Source organism: Varroa jacobsoni, unplaced genomic scaffold (genome assembly GCF_002532875.2).
Source record: "Varroa jacobsoni isolate VJ856 unplaced genomic scaffold, vjacob_1.0 scaffold_36, whole genome shotgun sequence".
In the NCBI taxonomy this organism is placed as follows: Eukaryota; Metazoa; Arthropoda; class Arachnida; order Mesostigmata; family Varroidae; genus Varroa; species Varroa jacobsoni.
The window spans coordinates 1,361-23,123 of NW_019212938.1; the positions used below are offsets into that span (position 1 = coordinate 1,361).

The 21,763-nt window shown below is 38.7% G+C and overlaps 2 protein-coding genes across 2 annotated transcripts; one reads left to right on the top strand and one right to left on the bottom strand.

Annotated features, from left to right (window-relative positions):
• Positions 1 to 6,539: 6,539 nt before the first annotated feature.
• Positions 6,540 to 9,161, bottom strand: LOC111259794 (carboxypeptidase B). Its single transcript, XM_022832033.2, has 3 exons — positions 8,376 to 9,161; positions 7,368 to 7,757; positions 6,540 to 6,932 (listed from the first exon to the last, which is right to left on the bottom strand). Exons 1-3 carry the CDS (start codon positions 9,014 to 9,016, stop codon positions 6,701 to 6,703), a joined length of 1,263 nt encoding a protein of 420 aa, XP_022687768.1. The 5' UTR covers positions 9,017 to 9,161; the 3' UTR covers positions 6,540 to 6,700.
• Positions 9,162 to 12,828: 3,667 nt separating this feature from the next.
• On the top strand, positions 12,829 to 20,639 carry LOC111259705 (soluble calcium-activated nucleotidase 1). Its single transcript, XM_022831901.2, has 7 exons — positions 12,829 to 14,037; positions 15,192 to 15,371; positions 15,584 to 15,700; positions 15,867 to 15,972; positions 16,584 to 16,748; positions 17,052 to 17,252; positions 17,509 to 20,639. The coding sequence occupies exons 1-7, from the start codon at positions 13,741 to 13,743 to the stop codon at positions 17,661 to 17,663; spliced, it is 1,221 nt and encodes a 406-aa protein (XP_022687636.1). The 5' UTR covers positions 12,829 to 13,740; the 3' UTR covers positions 17,664 to 20,639.
• The last annotated feature ends 1,124 nt before the right edge of the window (positions 20,640 to 21,763 follow it).

The window sequence follows — 21,763 nt, forward strand, 5'->3', positions numbered from 1 at the left end:
CTTCCAGTTCTATTCAGAATACGATTCTGACAAGGCCAAACGCTGACTGGGCTCCTAAAGATTATTTTACTCGAAAACTCTTACCAGCATCGGGTGCGATATTAAAACGTTCAAGAAGAACAGAAAGAGTGATTGAGCCAGTACTGAGGGTGTCATACCGCAAATCAAGGTCTTATTAAAAATGACGCGACATTCCGCTGATCTGTCATATGTCTCATTCTCGAGCCTTAGACTAAGCTTGGGTCAGATCAGGCGCTATGGCCGACGCGCTTCTGGGAAATGACATGAAGCATAAAACATAAGGCGTACGCTATCATCATCAGTTCAGCAGTCTAGCTAACCAGCATAGTCGTAATGTGGAGGGTTAGCTAATTGTTACAAAAGTTCTTTAATCTGACAGTTTTCACATTAGTTTTGGCTCTTTATAATACTTACAATGTTGCTTCGAATGACCGTAGGGAAACATTTAGGCCAAATGCCAACTATTACATTGCAATGTATTATTCTAACGTAATCGTTAATATCGTCTACCATGTCGGTCGAACAATCACTAACGTCAATCCTGCCAGTTTCATAAAAAGTCTAGAACCGCAGTAGATGTATGAACCGGGATCTATTTCTTGAGCCAACGCCGCGGTGAGAGCCAGCCTAGAAGTCATGGTCGGCAAGATGAAATCGCGCGTTTGCATCCATCGGTTTTTCTCGGAAGGCGGTTACTCTTCTTCGTGTATTTAGGGCCTTCAGGTTCGGACGAGAAATCAAGTAAGAGTCGAACCTGAAAAGCACAGGAAACGTGTTTTTCAGTGTTATATCCTTGTTTCTATTAGGCGTAGAACGTCGAGGATTCTAATCGATAGTAAAACGACATAGCAGTATAGATAGCTACATCTTAAGCGAGGTCCATTAGAGCTGAGACATAGTAATAACAATATATTAACTTCTAGTTCGTTTTCAAAGTAATTACCAAATGCTATGAAAACTCTGAACGAAAGAAAGGACCATTGATACGGCAAAATGACCCGAAGTGGCAAGCTTTATCTACAAAGAAATGTGGTAAGCTAATGCGCGTAACAAAAGGCTAACGATGTAAAAACCTAAGATGGCTACATTTGACGCTTAAAATCAGGGCTGTAACTCTTGATACCTATAGAGATTTTCTTTTGAGTGAATCTCTTCCAGTCTTTATCGTAACGTCTAGCTAATAGCGAGTGTGCAACATTTTCGTCTAAAATAGCAAATATGAAATAGCATCACCTCGAATCCGCTACTGTCTTCGTCGTAACATAGCTAGTGTCGTAGATAGCGGGGGTGCAGTCCCGTAACTTTGGTGTAGTTAACAAAACAGTTTGTATAGTTAATACTCTAACTTTCGAAATTTATTGAATGCCCGAATGCAAAAGGCCGGAGTGCTGCATCCTGATGGTGATCATCTCGCTTTGACTGTCAGCTCTCAGTAAACCAAGTTTGTCGAGAATTCAGACAACACTATTATTTTGTGAAGCATTAGACACTGTGGTATCGGCAAAGTGACTTGGAAGCCACAACATGTGTTTACACGTTATCTGTACAATTTCATCAGACCCCTGGGTAACTGGAGCTAATCTGAACATCGATTGTACTGCAGTTGAACTTGGCGGTTTTTTGGTGGTGTAGTTTGTCTCATTTAATCGGTGTCTGAACCGGCGTCATGAGGAATAGTGTATTATCTTGTACGAAGTGGCATTGGCTATTATTTCAACAGATTCAGATTTTCAGAACCAAAAGGTCGTTGTGTAAGGTCAGTGATAAGCTGGTCGGCCGTATCGACACAACTTTAGGTTGAGAGCTACTCACAGTCGTGGATACCGCCCTCTATGAAAGTGAGGGGCTTCTTGGTAATCGAGTTTGAGATTTCGATGCTAACGATTTTCCTGGCTTCGTAGCTTTTTTCCTGTGCAGTTGAAACGCAATGAATTGGTAATAACGATCTGATCGTATTCCTGAAAATTTCGGAAATTGAGAGGTCGGAAGCCTTTGTCTAGCTACTGCTCTCATGAGCGCTAACCCTTCATAAATGCTCGCGAACAACGGAAAGCATGATCGTATTGTTTCGAAGCGCCTGGGTCCACAGTTCGATACATAATTCTACTTCCTCGAACGTCCCGGTGAAGTCGATATTCAGAGATTTTAAGTGTTTCTTCAAGAAGCGCAGCCATGACGGTTCAAACACCAAGTAGTGCTGCAAGAAAAACATCTTGGAGCAAGACCGCATCATCAAGCGATCAATGAATTGCTCAAGCGTTTATCTTGTTCATAAGGCTCGTCGCTGTACACTTACAGAGGGAAAAGTAGTCACAACAACAATGGCGGCTTCTCAGCCATTCGCCGACGGTCTTCAAGCCTACAATTGTCTAAATCTATTCCTGATGCAAATTGGCTCACGCGGGAGTATCGGAAATGGCTTACGCAACGATGGCGGCTCAGACTGTGGACTGAAATTGCGTCTCCATTCGAACTGATTACTGAACCATTCGATTAGTTCAGGCAAAGAAGCGGTATATATAAATCGGAATAATAAATACAAATAATAATTAATTAATAATTTAAAATTAATAATTTATAAATAATAAAGCGGAATATATAAATACGGGACTCGAAGCACACGCTCTCTAGTCGCCTCCAGCCTCTCAAGACGCACCTGGCAACTGCCTCACAAAAAGTAATAATATATTTCCGTATTTTATAACATGTCGTTCTTATTTGGAATCGTTTCGCATTTGTTCTATTTTGTTGCCCAATCGCTCAATACGGCACTGTAGCTTAATTTTGCTTGTGAAACTAGTATGCCCTGACAATAGCGGTATTTTTAATTAGCAGTTGGTCTTGCTTTACTTTGCATTTACCTTTAAAGCACCTTCACAATGAAACACAATAGTGACGCTGAAGGAAAGCTTACGCGTTCAATGCGACTAGTTTCTTTGAAAATGTTTTTCCATCAAAAGTATCTCCAAAAGTCTAGGTCATGTTAAACAGTGTAATCTTTATAGAAATAATATTTTAATAATAATTTGCGGCATATTATCCTAGTAAACCTTCTGAATGCTCACAAGAATTGCCCTAATACTGCAGCATTTGTTATAAGCCAGGTTCAATGGCCAGTAGCACCTGACATCGTTATATACCGTGTTACCTTTATTTGCAAAACGAACTGCACAAACGAGACGTTTGTGATAACCTTCATAGGAAAACAAACGATTCAGTTCTCAAAAAATATGCAAGTTGGAGCATCTGTCCAGAATTAGTCTGAATTTAGAAGGATCACATGGCAGGAATGACACTTTTCGGAGCTAAGATGAATTTACGGATTCAGCGTGGTCCGGACCCAGTGTGAGGCGAAGGTTGCAATTCCAGCACGAACGTCCAGTTGATTTCAAGCTCCCAAGAGTGGCCAGTCGGTCGCTGGGCTTGTAGTCACGTCAATAGACTCCTTTGTAAATTCAGTTGATTTTTGCTCATTTATGACAAACAAAGGCGTTATCTTACTCCTGGGATTCGTACAGAATGTCTGTCTGAAGCTGCGATATCATTCAGTATTAATATACAAAAATCGTATAATTTACTAAATTATTCCTTCAGCTGAACAAAGATTGTAATTTCTGTATTTCGAAGCGCTGTAGATAAATCTTTTATCTAATGTTTTACTCCCCTCATGCTGTTATCTACGCCTCATGCGCATATATATATATATATATATACATCAACTGCAACTTTGGTTCTTTTCAGTAGAACATCATGATCTTTGCAGTGGTCCGATTTGTGCCCGTATGAGAGCATCTACTAAAGGCCGAACGATTGTATTTAGGTTGTATTTTTCCCACATAGTCACGATGGCGGAGTTTTTGGGCTTAGAAGAGGGTTTTAGGTGGCTATAGGTGTCCGAATGTGAATCATTCACAGTGTTAGCCGGCTTTGAAATTTCGGTTAAGTCGATTTTCTCTCCGAAGTCGCGGGTAAATCGATAGCATTAAAATTAGAAGAATAGGATTTTTACTATTCGTTTAATATTAATTTCAAAAACCTTTGAGTGGGAGTTAAATGGTTCATAACCTCGCAAAAGAGCCGCCACTAAATCAGTAACATTAAAGAGACAGAATAAAAAAAATCAGTCATTACTCAAGTATCTGGTTTCATTTCGAAGTAAATTCTGTAAACAAGCCATAATACAATTGTTACCACTATGTATGTATGTATGTATGTTTGTTGGTGGATAAGGTAAAAAATATTAATATAAAAAATATATAGAAATTTCACTGTTGTGGTCGTGGAGGCTGGTGTGGAGCATCGGACTCGTAACATTAAAATCCCGGATTCAATCCCAGTGATTTGTCAAATAATTGACGCTTATAACTCCAGCTTACCATATAGTCACCTTTGACTCGCCTGAAGATCGTTGTCTACGCTTCACTCTTATTATTATCGCATTGATCATATGGATTTGAAAGGAATCACGGCCGTTATTGCCCATTGTGACGGAATCAATTGCACTGAGTGTTTCAAGCCTCCACAAAATGAAAAAGATATTAATCTATATTGACAGACACCTGTTGAAAAAAAAAACACGGCACACGATGAAATAACGTTACTCTACTTTAAAACATATTTAGGTTTTTTTTTTCATATTTATCTCCCTCTAAAATATTAAAAGAAATTCAATTGGGTGTGTAAATGCAGAGTCGTATTAAGCTAACCAAATCTTGTAAACCGAGAATTCCATAAGGGTATTTATAGATTATATACTAAATGTCAAATTTAAAACATATATGCTAATTCCAATTTTATGAGTTCGACTTTTCAAAACAAACTAGGTTGGATTTTCTATCCAATTTTCTAAATCATTAATATTGTCTTGACTAACATACAAGAATCTATTACATTATCAACGCCCTGTGAAGACCGCGGTCATATAAATCACATTCATTTGAGACTGTTGTGCTTCTTGAAGTTTCCCCATAAGATCGGTACTCGCTCTCAGCTCTTCTTGAGGGCTGCATCCCAGCACGTCTGAATACCTACCTGTCTAAAAGATCTCTGTGTGATTCCTGATTCATGAATACTATAGAACCATGTCGATGTTGACACCCACTACTATAAATATGCGTAAATACCACACTCAAAAGATAGTCAGTTTTTTGTACTAAATTTGAAATCCTGATACCGACAATCAATCCAGCGTCCCTTGTAACTATTGCCAATGGTGAGACGACTAATTCTTTCCTGGGGACGCGGTTGACACAGTAGCCTATCGAGGCGTTGATCTGGTCGTAAGTAACGTTAATCTGGAACGTTTGTCATCGACCAGTGTCTGCCTATTCTCATTCTCGGTTATATATATATATATATATAACCGAAAATGAGAATATATAACCGAACTATTGCGGGCAATATTATGTCATAGATCGAGCTTGCCACCATTGCTCAACGTCTGTGCCGCAGTCAGTATCTCTGACAATGAGACTGTGAGCGACATCACTTGTTAGTTCGTGAAGTTCACTCTAATCACGTCTTCTCTTTGTAACGATGAAGACGAAAGATGCGACCGCGGTCAATGAGGGTCCCGTCGACTTGTATTACAATTCATTTAAATTGTAAAGGCGTCTAGATTTTATACTGCCCTCCGAATTGAGCGCTTGGATTGGATTAGGCGCCATGACCGAGGAACAGGTAGGGAAAAGCAGAAGGCATTATAAGGAGGATGCTCCGTCATCATTAGTACAGTAGTATAGTTAGGTAACATAGTCATAAAGGAAGATAATCATTAATGCTGAACTACTACCGAAGCATCGCCGGCAGTCGATAGGTGAAAGCTATCCACGATGCGCCTAAACAAATCTCTTCTCGACAGTTTTACCTATGTTTTGCGATAAGTTCCTTGAAAGGTGGCTGCAGCGTAAAACGAGCAATTTGAATATATCTAATATTAGCTCCTCGTGTACGACGCTTTATTTATTATATACTTCGCAAGTGTTGCGGACCAAATGTATTATGATTTAAATCATACATAAAGCACAATCTTCTAAGGGTAAAAGAATCCAACCTGCCTAGAATACTGTGCCTGATAACGTTCATATCCATATACTGAAGAGCCGATAAAACGCTACAGAAGTTAGGAAAACACAAAGAGTTTGAGACCTAAAGCTTGAAGGACATGCAAACCATTGACTAACAGCTTATAGCAGCCATCAAATAAAGTGTTGGTAAGAAGCGGCTTTTTCTGCGTGCTACCCACTAAAGTACCGGTAAACTTGTTTGTAGAAATCTTCTTCGAGATCTAGATAACACTGACCCCCTCCCCCCTAGTTCAGCGAAAGATGGGTGCCACTTTTCACCAACATTGCACTTGGAAGAGAAAATAACGTTTTGAGAGCAAAACATTTTCGACCCTTCAAATAGCCCTTCAAACATGATTTCAATAGGCTAATTTGGAGATAAAAATCATTTCCTTAAACATAAAAACAGATCTGGGTGTCCTGAATTAAATTTCTCAAGATAAGACAACTAAATTATAACCTTTACTATGCGATTTGAAATTGCGCCTTTTTATTTACAATTTTCAATACACACAAGTGAATGGTAAACCCAGACGCATCAGTCTGTATCATGAGCTGTCTTGAATAACGTGGTTCGTTGCCAGCTGAAAATGTCCTTGCTCTTTCAGTGACATCTAGGAAAGCCATATGGCCTTAAGACCAGCAAAGGTCTCCTCTCCCACAGGGATAATCTTTTCCTTCGGCAAGAGAAATCCACGCCCACCAGCGTTTAACGCCGGCTGTATTTCGAGTACGTAGGATTTCTTGATTCCAAGGCTAATGTAAGCCCAGTCAGTCGAAGAACCAGTCACACGATAAAAGGTCGTCGCTATAGGTCCGTATTTGTATACAGTACCTGTTTTTTTTCTGCAAAAAATTTATTATCATAAATTAATTTATTTATTTATTGGTGAATAGTATCACGATTACTTGCCCATACATGATTAACTATTATCTAGTCCGGCCAAACGGATCGTAGTGGTCATGAGTGGAAATATTTATCTTAAACAAGTTCATGCACAGCTGACTTTTGGCTACGATAAGCTCGACACGAGTAATTTTGATAGGTCGAGCAAAAGGAGGAATAAAAAAAATTAAGCGTTTTTCCTACAGCTCTGATTTTATTGGACCATGTCCACATCCAGATTTGAACTTAGACCAGACTATTTTAGAACCGAGCACCTGCAAACAGCGCTTACGTTAAAACTTGTTTATGAAAACTGCTTACAGGTAAGAAATGTTTTGTCATCCTTACCATATTACCGCAACGTAAGTCTTATTCTCAGTAAGGGTCTGTCTTACCTGATCGCGTTAACACCAATTTTAGCCTTTTCGAGAAGTTCTTGATGATCTTTGCAATGTTCGTACATTACAGAGTACGGGAACATCCACGCAAGGCCGAAGGCGTGTATTGAAATATAGTAGTCAACACGGTCCTTGATCCCGGCTAAGTAATTGCGAATAGCCATAGTCTCCGGCTCAGAGAACGGTTTCGAACCGCAATAGATATCCGAACAGGGATCACTCTCTGTACCTAAGCCGCAATGAGGACCAGCTTCAAAATTACGGTTGAGATCGACCCCAAAACAGTGAGCAGTCTGACAGCTTCGGTTTTTTCTCCAAAGGCGATTACATGTCCTGGTATACTCATAACCGTCAGGATTGGCCGAGGGAACAATGTGGAACTCGAACCTCAAACATGAACGGATCGTACTTGTTTTTTTTTTTTTAACTGTTACGCTCTTTATTCCACTAAACCTAAAGCACTGTGTGCCTAGTTAAGGCCCACATCGGGGTTGCATGAACGATACTTGACCTACATAACTGTGCAAAAAGGTAAAAATGCATTTTAAATGAGATTAATTAACCTTCAGACAATTAAGTGATACAATTGCGCTGCTAATATTAAATCGCTTTCGAAGTAGTCACCGAATACGTGGCCGTGAAGGTTTCAGACCAAAGAAAACAGTATGAAAGTTACAGAATCGCTCAGCTGGAACAAAGTGGTGCCTTTCTGGCATTTGTGCTTGGTACAGATAATCGACTAGCCTGAATATTATAGCATGCATTATAATAGATAGAAAAATAACCAAATTGGGTGAACTAGAGCTCTTTTCACTGTCAATTCAAGCTAAGGACACTTAGTGGCGGCATCTGCTTATATATATATATATATATATATATAAGATATACGGATTAAGACAAAAACAAGCGTTTAAACAGGCGTCATTATAAGTGCTATATAATCTTGCACGAATTATTACATAAGTGGTCTTATGGGCGGTTTCATTGAGAATACACTTCCCTTACCTATCCAAAAGGTCCTTGTGTGTTTCCTGATTAGTGGCAAGCTGGTGGATCATGTAGAGGCAAGTCGATATGGAAGCCCACTCACGGGCGTGAATACCGCACTCGATAAAAATGATGGGTTTTTTCGTGACGGAGTTTGAGAATTTGATGCCGATGATCTCTCTGCTCTCGTAGCTTTTTCCAATGACGAAGCGACTGATATCGGCAAAAGCGTGCGGTACGCTGGCATAGTAGTCTACCGAAGCTACAATCTGGTCGTACGTCTCGAAATTTCGCAGATCGAACGGTCGGCGCGACATCAGACGATAAACCTGTCCGCTGCGTTCATCGTCGATAAGCTTTTGAAGATCCTCCTCGAGAACTTCGGTCATAATGTTGGACTTCACAAGAGTGGATTCGACCTTGGAAAAATACTCGGGGGCAACAGAAAACATAATCGTGTTATTTTGTGGCACATTCGTCCACAGGTCAAGTTGGCCATTCGCACCAAACGCTTTAGCAACGGCGAATGTCTCCGGCGAAGAGAGATACGCTAACACAAGTCGATGCTTTGAATATGCTTTAACTGTTCCTTCAATAGGGACAGCCAAAGCGACTGAAACGCCAACTAACGTTACAGGGAGAAACATCTTGGAGCACATTGGAGTACACCATTTAATCGTAAACAGCTCGGACGTTCGTATTCCAGCCAGAATTCCTCAGCGTAAATTCGATGACGCAGGGCAGAAAGTAGTGTGACTCTCTACACTATGCGAGAGAAGGCTATCGGTTAGCATTGGCGACAGAGCAGCGGCGATAAACTAGTTTCATCAGTAATAGCCAAAAGGTGCCTGGGGCGATATATATATATATATATATATATATATATATATATATATATATCATAAATTTCACACGTCGAAAAACGGAAGCGATAATATTAAACTATAGGTTTCGTTCAAGGCAGCCCAATGTACTACGTCTCAAATCGAAGAACAAAACGGCATAACGTTGGGTCGATATAATAGATTTTGAAGTCCTTTGTGAAGTGATTTTTGTATATTGCAAGATGAATCGATCTATTATAGTTACGTAAATTAAGAACAGTCAGGTAGATAACGTTCAACGTCACTATACGGACATTAGTTACAATAAGAGTGCAAATTTACTACGCTCCACTCAAAGTACGTCAACCGGTACATGCGAAACGAGAGACCACAATGACGCCAAGGGAAATTTACTTATGAAAATAGGAACAGTGAACAAAATGATTGTGACACCTTTTACGTAACGAATCAATTTGCTTCTTCAATAATTCTATGGCGAATTTCTGCTAGGCAAAGACATTTGGCCTAAAGATGCTTAACATGGTATCAGATGAACTTGTAAAGCTTTTCCCTTCAGCAATAGTAGTCACTTAAGCGATGGATCAAAACTTACTATACGTTGTATTGCACCGCGATGAAGCATTTCAAATTCAAACTATTACGGCTCACCACGATAAGTAATATAATTTTTCGTTTTTTTTTTTTAGCGAATCTCGTTAAGCGCTTTTAATTTAGGGGTGGCGTTAGTTGTTCTAGGAGTTTGTAAGGGTTTTCTTGAATGTGTTATTTTGCCAAAGGTATTAGTGAAATACGTATAAGTAGGATTTAAAAATAATGTCATAAAGCTGGAAACAGTAGAGGGGCATTGTTGTTGTAGTTGTTATAATCTACTCAGCTAAATATAGACATCGAATGAAGCCGTGGGATTCTGTCGGGTCGTTTTCAAGCCATGTTATTACTTGGATATTACACACAATCTACTTTTAAATATCTTTCTTCTTTGAGAATATATTGTACTCGTTTTCACATTATGTACGTTTATAGTTTCTCCTTTTACGACGCTTCACTGTCAAACCGTTTCTAAATCTGTCAAAACTTCTGACCTTCAAACTTCGTTTCAGCTGACAACTCCTATATGACTTTTGCTGGATGACAATATACATGATACGCGGCGCGTTTCAACCCCGCGCCTCTGACTAGTTGGCTTGATGACTGGTCCTTGTGCTGGAGAAGGATCTGTAATCAGTTATGCTAAGGAACCTTAGTATAACTGATTACATATCAACTCTGAATCAGTGTTTCAAGTTCTACGTACGGCACTGCCTCAGACAGTCGGACGTCGAAGTGTTGTGTGTCCAGAGTTGCTCTTGAATCTGGCCCGCCTCAAGCGTTCATAAGTTTAGTAAGTAAACACGGCAATAATTCGAAATCCGCTCAGCTACTTAAAGGGCAAATCATCGCGTAGATATGCCTATACAAGGTCCATATATGTGCTTTGCGTATATTTCCGCGGCAACATGTCTCATCGCTTATAAACCGCACTCATTATGGGGTTACTGTAATGCTATCTCTAGATGATTTTTTATTTGCATGAACACGAAATGCAAATGTCACTTTTGCTTCACAGTGATTTTTATGTTCTATGCAAAAGGTTTTCATGGAAGAACACTGATCACACATGATTTTAGTACATATTTATCTCTGCATGTTATAGTACGCACGTCATAGCTCTAGGGGACCGTAATGAGAATATATATGGTAAGTTAGTTCTATTAGACATTGTCTTCATTAGATATTTTTATCTACTTTGCCTGCTTTCGAGCGTAGCATTTTAAACATCATAATAAGAAACAATGCTCAAGATATTTAGTTAAAAACTATTACATTTATGGCTCTCACACACTTAAAATGACATCGACAGTGTCTCTACGAGTTGCATTTATAATCGGAGCAATAAACTTAGTACACACTTTGACTTTAAGTATTTGTTTAAATGCGGCTCTCTCGGCATAAAGCAGCATGCTCTGTTACTTTGCATAGGCATGAATCATTAAACAATTAATTATGACAGGGCGCCTATATATTAAATGAATGGCCTGCTCATAAAGAAAGTAGGACAACACAGAGAATCACTTGTAGTAATGCATATACAACGTATAGAGAACGATCAGCAGCAAATTTCCAAACCAGTCAGATTGGAAACTGTCGTATCCACGAAGATGATCGATAGCAATTAATGGGCAAACCAATGTATTTCCTCCTACGCAAATTTGTGCCATATACATGAATCCCTTATGCTTAATAAATAAGCATTACTTTTATGATGATAATTTTGGTTTTGGTGAGAAAACAGAGCAATGTTTACCTCCCAAAATAGCTAAGACTATTATAATCTAGCGCATAGTACTCTCCGTCCAGGCGTCTAGGGATCGGTAGGGCTAGTTAAACAGTTGATTAAAAGTCTAAGGATGCTTCAGTGATCATTATCGGAACCCTCTTTGTTATCTATACCTAAGTTGTATACGCATCTAGTTAATCCCGTGCACCGTTGCAGCGCACAATATTTCCACCATTTGTTTTTGATGACTTTTCCTTGAGTTTTCATTCAGAAGGAGTCCTATAGCCAACCGAATTATACGGACAATGACCAGCGTAGATACAAACGTTTACATGAAGTGGCGCTTTTTTGTTATTTGCTATTTGATAATAATTGCTGTTAATAACAATAACAGCGACCTGAACGACTATTGCAAGTGCTTATTCTAATTAGTGCGTGAAAACAATATGCTACCTTACAACTACTACGTGAATTGATATTGTACAACTCCTTTGCTGCTTCAGTATGCATTAATGCGCTTGTTGCTAAATCGTATTTAGTAAAAAATACGCATGCAAGTATGTCTAAAGTTAACTACGGCGATTACTTGAACTCATGGTGATATTTTGATCCATATCATCGTATCATCTACGTTGTTTGTAGGTCTCGTAATAAAGTACTTACTGTAATCCTGTTACACGACGTTGATAAGAAAAAATTTTGATAAACCGCAATCAAGTTCGATTCTGAAGAATTTATACTATGAGCCATCGAGTCGGGTTCATAACCTTATCCATTTAAATAAGAAAGAGGAATTGATTCAGTGGCCTTCCTTGGTAATATCTGGCATAGCTTCCCCAATTCAGTGGAACACGTATTTCGGTTCTGTGTCGACAAAAGTACACGCTGTCTTATGCAAAAGCGACGTCCAAAGCGTTAACCAATAGAGGGATTAAGGTAACGTGCTTCCTCGCTAATATGCGCATACATGATTTTTATACAGGCGTGATTAAATGACACAGCAGCGTAAATCTGTAGGATTTTTAACTACATACTATCCTGTAATACCACATTGTTGTTTGAATTACATGGAATGACATGTGACACGATTACATAGTTAGCCATTAGAAAATAGAAAAAACAATGATGCCATTGACGAAATTCGACGTCACAATTTGATTATGGTGTGCAATGAACGAAATCTTTGCTCTAGTCAATATTTAAACCAATTTTTTCGCGCCAAAACAAAATTTAAACATAGATGTTCGCGCACCAGAGGTAGACGTCATCATTCCGAACCAAGATGGCGGCCTCCTTGCTGTCAGCAACGTTCGATTCAACGTTGATTGAACGTTGCTCATAGTAGGGAGCTACGAACGAGCAGTCGTGGTGGAGAGATTTGCCAAAACAAAAACAGGGGAAATCTAACATCGACCGATATGGCTTTTATTCTTTATTGGCGCTTTCTGTAGACAATCTCTGTTCATTGAGAAAGCGTCCTAGCCGAATGATAGCGCTTATTCTTGAAATTTCAATCCTTGTAAAACGGCCCGTTCCTTCAATCACGGGACCGCACTTGTGAAATCGTCGTATCTGCTATGCTGTGCAATATGTTGTTTGGTCGTGATGTTGGTGCTGTTTAGCTTAGGCCAATGATTCTTTTTCATTCTGCCTTGCACTTATCAGTTGTGCGTACGGTTGTGATAGCTCGAGTCATCTAACGAGACCAATAGGCGGTCAATAACCGAATTTGTAGGCAGCATACAGATAGCTGGGCAAGTTGGTGACTTAGAGGGGCAATTTTGGCAGATCTGTGAAAACGCCAGCTGGTCCTGTGACGGGTAGAATTCTGTCTGTGACAGAACTGTAGCATCGACACTTGTGCAACGAAGTGCAGCTCCCGCCTGTAACGCTCATTGCCGAGAGGCTCGCTTAACAAAGTAACCGTCAAACAGCGTGTGTTGTCCGCGTCGTCGTTCCCTGCGAGTGCCTTCAAGGCGGGAGTACTACTGTTTGTGTCACTGTGCGTGGTGCGTTCGAAGCGGGGAAATGAGTCGCCAGGTGTTAAAGTGATCAAATAAGGTGCCATTCGGCCCATGCGTTAGGTAACTGTGAACAGTGCGGCTAGGTACGCACGCCTGTACAGCCGAGTCCTACCTGACACGCGAAGGGATCGCCGGCAGCCTGGCGTGGTCGGATCCCGCACTAATCAGCTTAGCTGATACTCGAAAGAACAACAACGATGTCATCGAGGTCCCTTTTGCCCGAGTTTAACCCCTTGGTGACAGGATCGAGTAGCACTTCCCGCGATTGGCTTCAGGCTATTAGAACTAGGACCAACTTCCGGATTGGCAACTCGACAGTGCGATGCCAGACCAATTTCACGCTTACGATCATTGTGCTCGGCACGATTACTCTGCTCATATTCTACACGTTATTACCGAAGGGAATGTCACTCTTCGACGACCATACACATTATCAGAGTCTCCTTGAAGAACCCGCGAACTACAATGCAACATATCCACTTACAAGGCCAATCGTGAGTACTAAACATGTTTAATTCGATTTTTTCTAATCAGTATCATTAAATTTAAGAACATAATTGGCAAATAAAAGCTTCACAATAGCATTTCACAATGAGTTCTATAAAAACAACATTACCTATAATCAAGCCGTAGCTCAGACGGCCAAGCTTCTAGTCGAAAGCGGTTTGGAGTTGACACTGCCACGCATGCCACCAACGACACATACTTCTAAATAATTTGGTAAATAACGGAAACAGTCTTTCAAAAAATATTGTAAAATAGCGCTTCTCTTCATTCTGCTTAGTCGTTCCAGCATTTTCGTATTGGCTTTATCTGTAGCGATTATTATGAAAGTCAATGTGCTTTACCAAAAATACTATCTATAACGTTTCTACATATTTTTATTCGCACAAATCATAGCTCTTTTTAACAACAATAGCTTTGTGATCTAAATCTAGACTTAGGTTTAACACAAGACCAGATTATGAAAACTCAAGTAATATAAATGGCTTATGATATGCAGCGCCTATATGAACGGTACAGCCGTAACGGAAACATTGCATAGCTTACTGCTAGCACTGCATAGCGCGTGGCCAGTAAAACATAAACTTGAATTTTCGTTACAAACATTCTGCTTCTAGTCCGAATACATCTACATTTATATTCACTGTGCCATTGTATTGTTTCGAAGAACAGAATTTGAGTAGTGGGATCGTTGAATTAATGTCTATTTAATTAGACTCTGGGCGTAAAGTTACAGCAAGCAAGAAAAGAACTTCGTGAAGTTGGTAAATTGACACAGATCCGTGAACAACTGCGATCGAAATGACAGCTTGCTTGTTTAACAGCCAATGCTATTATTTGTTAGCTTGCCTACCTGCCTTTGCCTGTGCTAGTACGGGTGAATCTGTACAGTAGATTGTAAAATTACTTATTTAGCATATAGATTTGTTGAAACAAATTCGACTATTGAAAAATATGGGTAAAATAAATGTAAAATTCTCCAGAAATAATTTACGTGTTCGATCCATTTGAAAATAGTTCGAGCGACACGTAGAATAACTAGACTTGCGTTCAAAAAAAAAGTGGACCGAAGTTGCATACTTTAGGAATCGGCTAGAACTAGAGAAAGCTATATTGTGTTGGTTTTCGATGCGTCCCATTTCAGTCACTCGATAGAGCCGATAACAAACTGAAGTACCGAATTGCCGTAGTAGCTGACATGGACAAGGAATCGAAACTAGTCGATAATGCGTGGATCTCTAAACTCAAAACAGGATGGTTAGTATACGATCGGAAATATAAACTCGTCGAAATTGAATGGGATTCATCGGAACTTACGCTCAAGGTAAAAATCGTCTGCTTATTCGTCTGCTTCATCAACTTAAACGATATCAATAGTATATTTAATTTGCTATTGCTATATAATCATGTGGTATCGAGCGAATACACTGCATTGTACAGGAAATATATATGTATATGTATATATATGAGAAAGAGAAAAATCGAAATTAATTGTAGCAAACTGGCAAAGAATTTTCGTATATTACTTGTTTACAGGGGAGTTTGTCACAGGGCGGTCGGGGTATGGAACTATCTGAACTGGTCATTTTTGATGGGAAATTACTATCGTTTGATGATCGGACGGGTGTTATTTACCGGATAGAAGACGAGAGGGTAAGTCAACAGGAATGCGTGACCATATCTGATTTTTGCCCGTATAACTTAAGCAACTGGTTGAACTTTGTAGAAGTTCGAGTTTGCCGACAATACAATTTGCCAATATCTGCATTAACTGTCGTATTTTTTCTTGTTTTATTTTTATCTTTAATTGTATAATAAGGTAATTCCATGGGTGCTACTAAACGACGGAGACGGCCATGCAACTAAAGGCTTCAAGTCTGAGTGGGCTACCGTTAAAGATGGCTTGTTATACGTTGGCGGGCTTGGTGAGTATCGGCTGTTAGTAGATTTTCTATTCTTTTCAAGCTTTTTTCAGTGTTTTTTTAACATTAACAGGTCATATAGATTTTTGAAGACGCTAAATTAAATTAACTTAAAGTCAAATCATAGCATTACGGTCTTCAGAAAGGTTACTAAATGCAGTAAAACTCATTGGAACGATTTCAACCGATGACCCGAAAAAGGTTTGTTTCGAAACGAAATCGCTATTAGCTTCAAAATTGTTTTGAGAGAGCGAGGTTAAATAAAGGGCCATACGACACATTTGTAGTTAAAGAATAACCATAAGACGTGAAAATTATATGAAGTAATTTGTTGATTTCTGACGATGCTAACAAAGTTTGCAATGTCGTTCCATGCTACATTCTATGCTGCTTGCAACTTTATTCTTGCACGTACTGTAAGGCTACATTTGGATATTTTCGATGTAAATGCAATACGTATAGAATAATACGATTAAGATGTTATGCATTATAAAAACAGACTTTTTAGTATGGGGCGTAAGATGAAACTGTTTTGATGTTGTGCCACGTCCCTTTTGGACCGTAATGACATATAGCTTTTCAAGTCCAATAGTCATATTCTTTTTTGATTACAGGTAAGGAATGGACGAATTCGAACGGCGCAATTATATCATATGATCCGCAATGGATCAAGGTAGTAACACCTGGTGGTAGGGTCGTACATAGGGAATGGCGGGACAATTATCTTAGCCTTTGCGCGGCAGCGAATATTGAGCCTCCGGGATACATGATTCATGAAGGTGAGCTCTTATCTTACATTATTCGTTTTATCAAACCAACTTACTTATTCTATTTCTGTTTGATTTCGCGTATATATTACCGTTCGATTAGTATTGGTGTTTCGAAATGGTACTCGTACTTTCAAAGTGTAGTCCGAGGTCAGTAGAATTGAGAGAATTTTATGCATCGAATAAATTATATCGAAAATTAGCAAGCCAGTATAAGTCTGCTGTGTCTGTTCGGTACACGCTAGGCCCAACTACGTATCGCATTATTAACTTGGAGATTCCCTTCATATGGTTCTTTACCGAATTGGACTCTAGCGGTTAACTGGTCTCCCGTGCATCAGCAATGGTTCTTCTTACCGCGACGGGCTTCCCACGAGGCTTATGATGATCTGAAGGATGAAATACGCGGAACAAATTTGCTGCTTCGCGCGTCACAGGATTTCCAGCGAATCACCTTGCAAAAAGTCGGACCCAAAATCGAATCACATGGATTCTCGTCTTTCAAGTTTATACCCGGTAAGAAATCGCTTTAAGCATACTAGCTTTAATTTAGATAAAATTGTAGGCTGAGTACCAATTAACCAAGGTCACTTCATACATATATAGTTTTTCATAACGTATTTATTTGAATTGGCAAGATCGTATGTTTCAAACGACATTAGTAGGTAGGATTGCTCGCCACTTTGAGCAACGGTTTGCTTCATCCTTTCACCGCGGACCTACATAATGGGCATGAGTGAAGGAAAACAACATTAATGTGTGTCACTTGCAGAAACACAAGACACTGTGGCTGTCGCTATCAAATCTGAGGAGGTGAAAGGCAAGGCTGCTACGTACATCACCGTATTCAACGTTGCCGACGGACAAATTATTTTTCCCGAAACTAAAATTGGAAATGTTAAGTACGAGGGTATCGAGTTCATTTAGGCCGTTTAGGAATAGCTCAATTAGACGTGTATATTAATGACCGAAATCCTCCTCTATACGAATCCACGCCACAAGAGATGTGGCTTTCATTTTGTCCTTGATACCTAGTTGTAGTACGACCTAGTCATTTCATGTACATGTCTTCTAACTTACATCTGGCCTCGTAAATCAAGAAAAAGAAATTGATTGGATATTCCGTAACGTTCGGCTTACGGTATCTGATCTTCGCATCTGAAAAACTTTTACGCATGTTTGTATAAATATATATGAATTCTACGGTAGCCTAATAGATTATGTCCCACGTATATAACTAACAGTAGTATAAAATCCCTTGTTGCTGCCGTGTATTGTACAGATTTTCTGATATAAGCAAATAATTATACCAATGATAAGCGACATTTTAATGAATTTAATTTCTCAGAAAGGTTAGGTTACGTTAGATTAGGCTGACGTAAAACTGTACTAAAAATAAGTGGTGACTTGTGTATGATTTGTTTCGCGTCAAAAAAGGCGATTTTATAAAATACTTGTAGCTGATAATACATGCCACTAAACGCTCACAATTGTCTCTTTTCTTTGAGACCCTACATTTTGCTGGGACTCTTATTAGCCAGATGATTCCTTTCAGTTTCGCATTTGCTCGTTGATGTTTGCACAAAATCGAGACAATTAAAGCATGGGGCAAATTGCGAAGGTCGGACAAGTTGTAGTTAACACCTGACAGCCAAATCGTAAAATAACCTGATATTTTGTGTATTTTTGCAGTACCATGTGCTCCAAGCACCGGTCATTTTTTTTTGTCTGGTATTCTAGGATTATTGCTGGTTATTTTTTTTCACAATATTTTAATGTGCCTGTAGCTGGGCATCCTTATAATTATTACTCGTATCGTTCTTCTGACTGTTCTTCGCAGAAGTGCACTCGAGGCCTTTTGTATAGGAACAAGTCCACAAAAATGATCGCATAGAGATCGTAGTAAATATAAAGCAAAAACTTAATAGGGTCAAAATATGTGGGTTCATAAGTTTAGGTGTGACTGTTGTTACTGTCTTGGCAATCCATCTTTTAAAGTTATGATTTCGTGGACGACACGGCCTGTCGTAGACTTAAAAATTGCGATAAGTTAACAAGTTGTTAATCGATTTTTTATGTTAAGAGTTGGTGTTGTCCTCGCATAGCTACATACTGATGTGGCTCTAATCGTTAACTTAACTTCAAAGGTTACTTAACCTCACTTGACAGAATACACTGATAATGTGATAATGATGTTAATGTCAACTGAAAATGCCATGCGCTACAAATGCAAAATCCGTGTTAAGTGTTAAGTAATATTAAAATTATGTTACGTATGTGACAAAGGAACCTTGTGTATGGTTTAAAGTACAATATCTGCCCGCCACACTTTGAATTGTGAACAGCTGTGGAGCTCCCGCAGTAGTTAGAATCGTAGCTCGTGTTCAACGTATACAAAGATAGCTTTTTAAATTGTTACCTATCAAAAATGATGTTTGTACATTCTGTTAATAAAAGACGAAAACAAAGTATATATATATATATACATATATATATATATATATTAGGAGGAAATTTAAATAAAAGAAGATACTCCTGGTACATACTGGGATACACAACAAAACGAATACATCACCTGTTTCTTATAGAATACGTTAAAAATCTACCACCAACCTACGCCATCAGCTTTTACTTTATAATTAAGACCATCTTACCTATTTACTGGTATTATAAATTTCAAAAACAACTTTCCGTAAATAAAACTTCACAACATACCTTGAGTTCAGTTCGTGATGCCTAAGACGTGCTTTTTTAAAAACGCATACAAAAACACGTTGTCTTATTAGAAGGGCGGAGGTTGATTACTTATGAGGGATGGCTGATCAACACGCTAAATAAAAGCGCTTTCTACCTCAATAACCGTGAGAATGCGCTCTATACATATGTAATCAAAATATGATAAGCTGAGATCTACATTTTTTTTCTCAGTATTTCAGACAATTATAGGATTTCACTTGGGAATTAGTGTACCCAGTTTCTACATGAGTAACTTCTTTAGAACCGTGATTCGAGATATTAGACGGTTTTTTATTAATCTAATCTATCGACCTTCTTTGGCATCTAGCCAAATCAGATCAGTTAATCCAATTGCTTCGATATGATTCGCTGTATCTTTTTTTGTAATACAGGCTACCCCAAAAGATACATACACAATTTAGTGGGTCATAATCTTCTAATTGTTTATTTTTCAGATTGTCACTAGTTGGAAATAAGAAGTAGACTAAAATTAACTTTTCAACAAAAACTTCAAACAGATTCCCCTACGCGACTAACAAAGATAAGTTTGAAACTGATGGAACGGTTGAAAATGTTTATAGACAACTATGGAAAATCCAAAAAGGTCAGAGTTTCACCAGCCAAGAATGATCACTGAAGAGTTACAGCGGAACATTCCACAAATAAGGAAAACAAGCGAGTCATGAGCCTGGTATCGAAAAATTGGGTCCGTAACATTTAGAACATCGTAAATGGAAAAACTGATAGCATGTGTAGCAGTTGCAACATGGTACACATGCTATCAGTGAAATTGATCCAAACCAAAGAAAACAAATTTTGCGGATAGTACTCAGTAAAATATGTAGAGAATGCACAGTCTTCAAAAACTATTGTTTCAAACGGTGAATCTACATTCAAATTAAATAGCAATTACTCAATATGATTGCAGTCGCTGAGAAACAGTAAATACACATGTTATATGAAAATATTATATAATTTACCCGGAGTTAGTGTGGTGGGGCATTTCAAACAAAAGATGAATTAGACCGCTCGTTTTTGATAGTGTATGGACTGATGCTAAATACTTGAATTTGCTATAATAGTCTGTTTTACCTCGCATTCTGGAAGATATTGGTTGGACAGCAAAATTTCGTTCAATAAAGCGGAGAACCTACTTATTATCTAAAAGCGTTTCTTGTTTGGAAGATTCCAAACAGATGGGCCGGACAAAGATGTCTTATGAGACACTCTGCCCGTCCCCCGGGCCTGATATTTGTCCTCGAGTTTTTCTTACGTAGCTTGAAAGAAACTGACGACACTGAAGCTTTAGGAGCTGCTATTGGCCAATCGTTTGTTGAAGTTTGTGAATCGATAGCCGATCGTTACCAATAGTATATTGATCAGAACGGTGACTATTTTAAACATGTATCTGCAATAGAAGTAAGAGTTATAGATTTTACGTGGTCTCTTTTGCAATAACTATTTTATATATATAGTGAAGTGTGTATACATTCTTTCAAACACTATATTTGAGCATTGATTTCAAAAACAAATGTTGTGAATAGATGATAAACAATATTTGTTTTAAAACGCTGTGACTTGATCCTGGTTGCAATTCATTCGGATTATTATTTACGTATCATCTCGGACGGGGGTGCTATAAGCATTTGCCCGACAAAGTTGGTGACCAGCAAATATACGGCAGAACCTTGTATTTGTTTCACATACAGAATATTTGGCCAAGCCATAAAGGAGAATGACTCGTTTTAAAGGGAATCTTATGCGGGCTTATCCACAGATTACCGTAGTAAATGCCTGAAAAGCAATAATATAATAAAATATCGAAACCTACTACTTATCATTTTTTTTTATTAATTATTAAAACCAGACATTAATTTATTTCATAGTATGCTTCTAATGGTCGCGAAATCGATTTACGTTGGATTAAAGATGGTACGTTCTTGCTATTTGTTTAAATCTGTGTCCAGAGTAAACTATTTATGTTTATAACATCAACCCATTGAACCGCTACGTTTGAAAAAACTGAAGACTATCTACTCCTTATCCTTAATATATTCGGAATGATCTTACTGTATACTCTGCCTTTAGTCTAAGCCCCAACCAAAAATATGAGCTAAGTTTTGAATCCAGCTTTTTTTTAGTCTTTTTGATTCTTTAGTACAATCCGACCCGAAAATACGGAGTAAAATCTACTAAAGTATTATAGAAATGCACGAAATCAGCTTGATTCGTACATGCCTGAGACAAAGTAAAATCGCAAGGCAGGTTTACCGTACACTTCATGTTTTCGG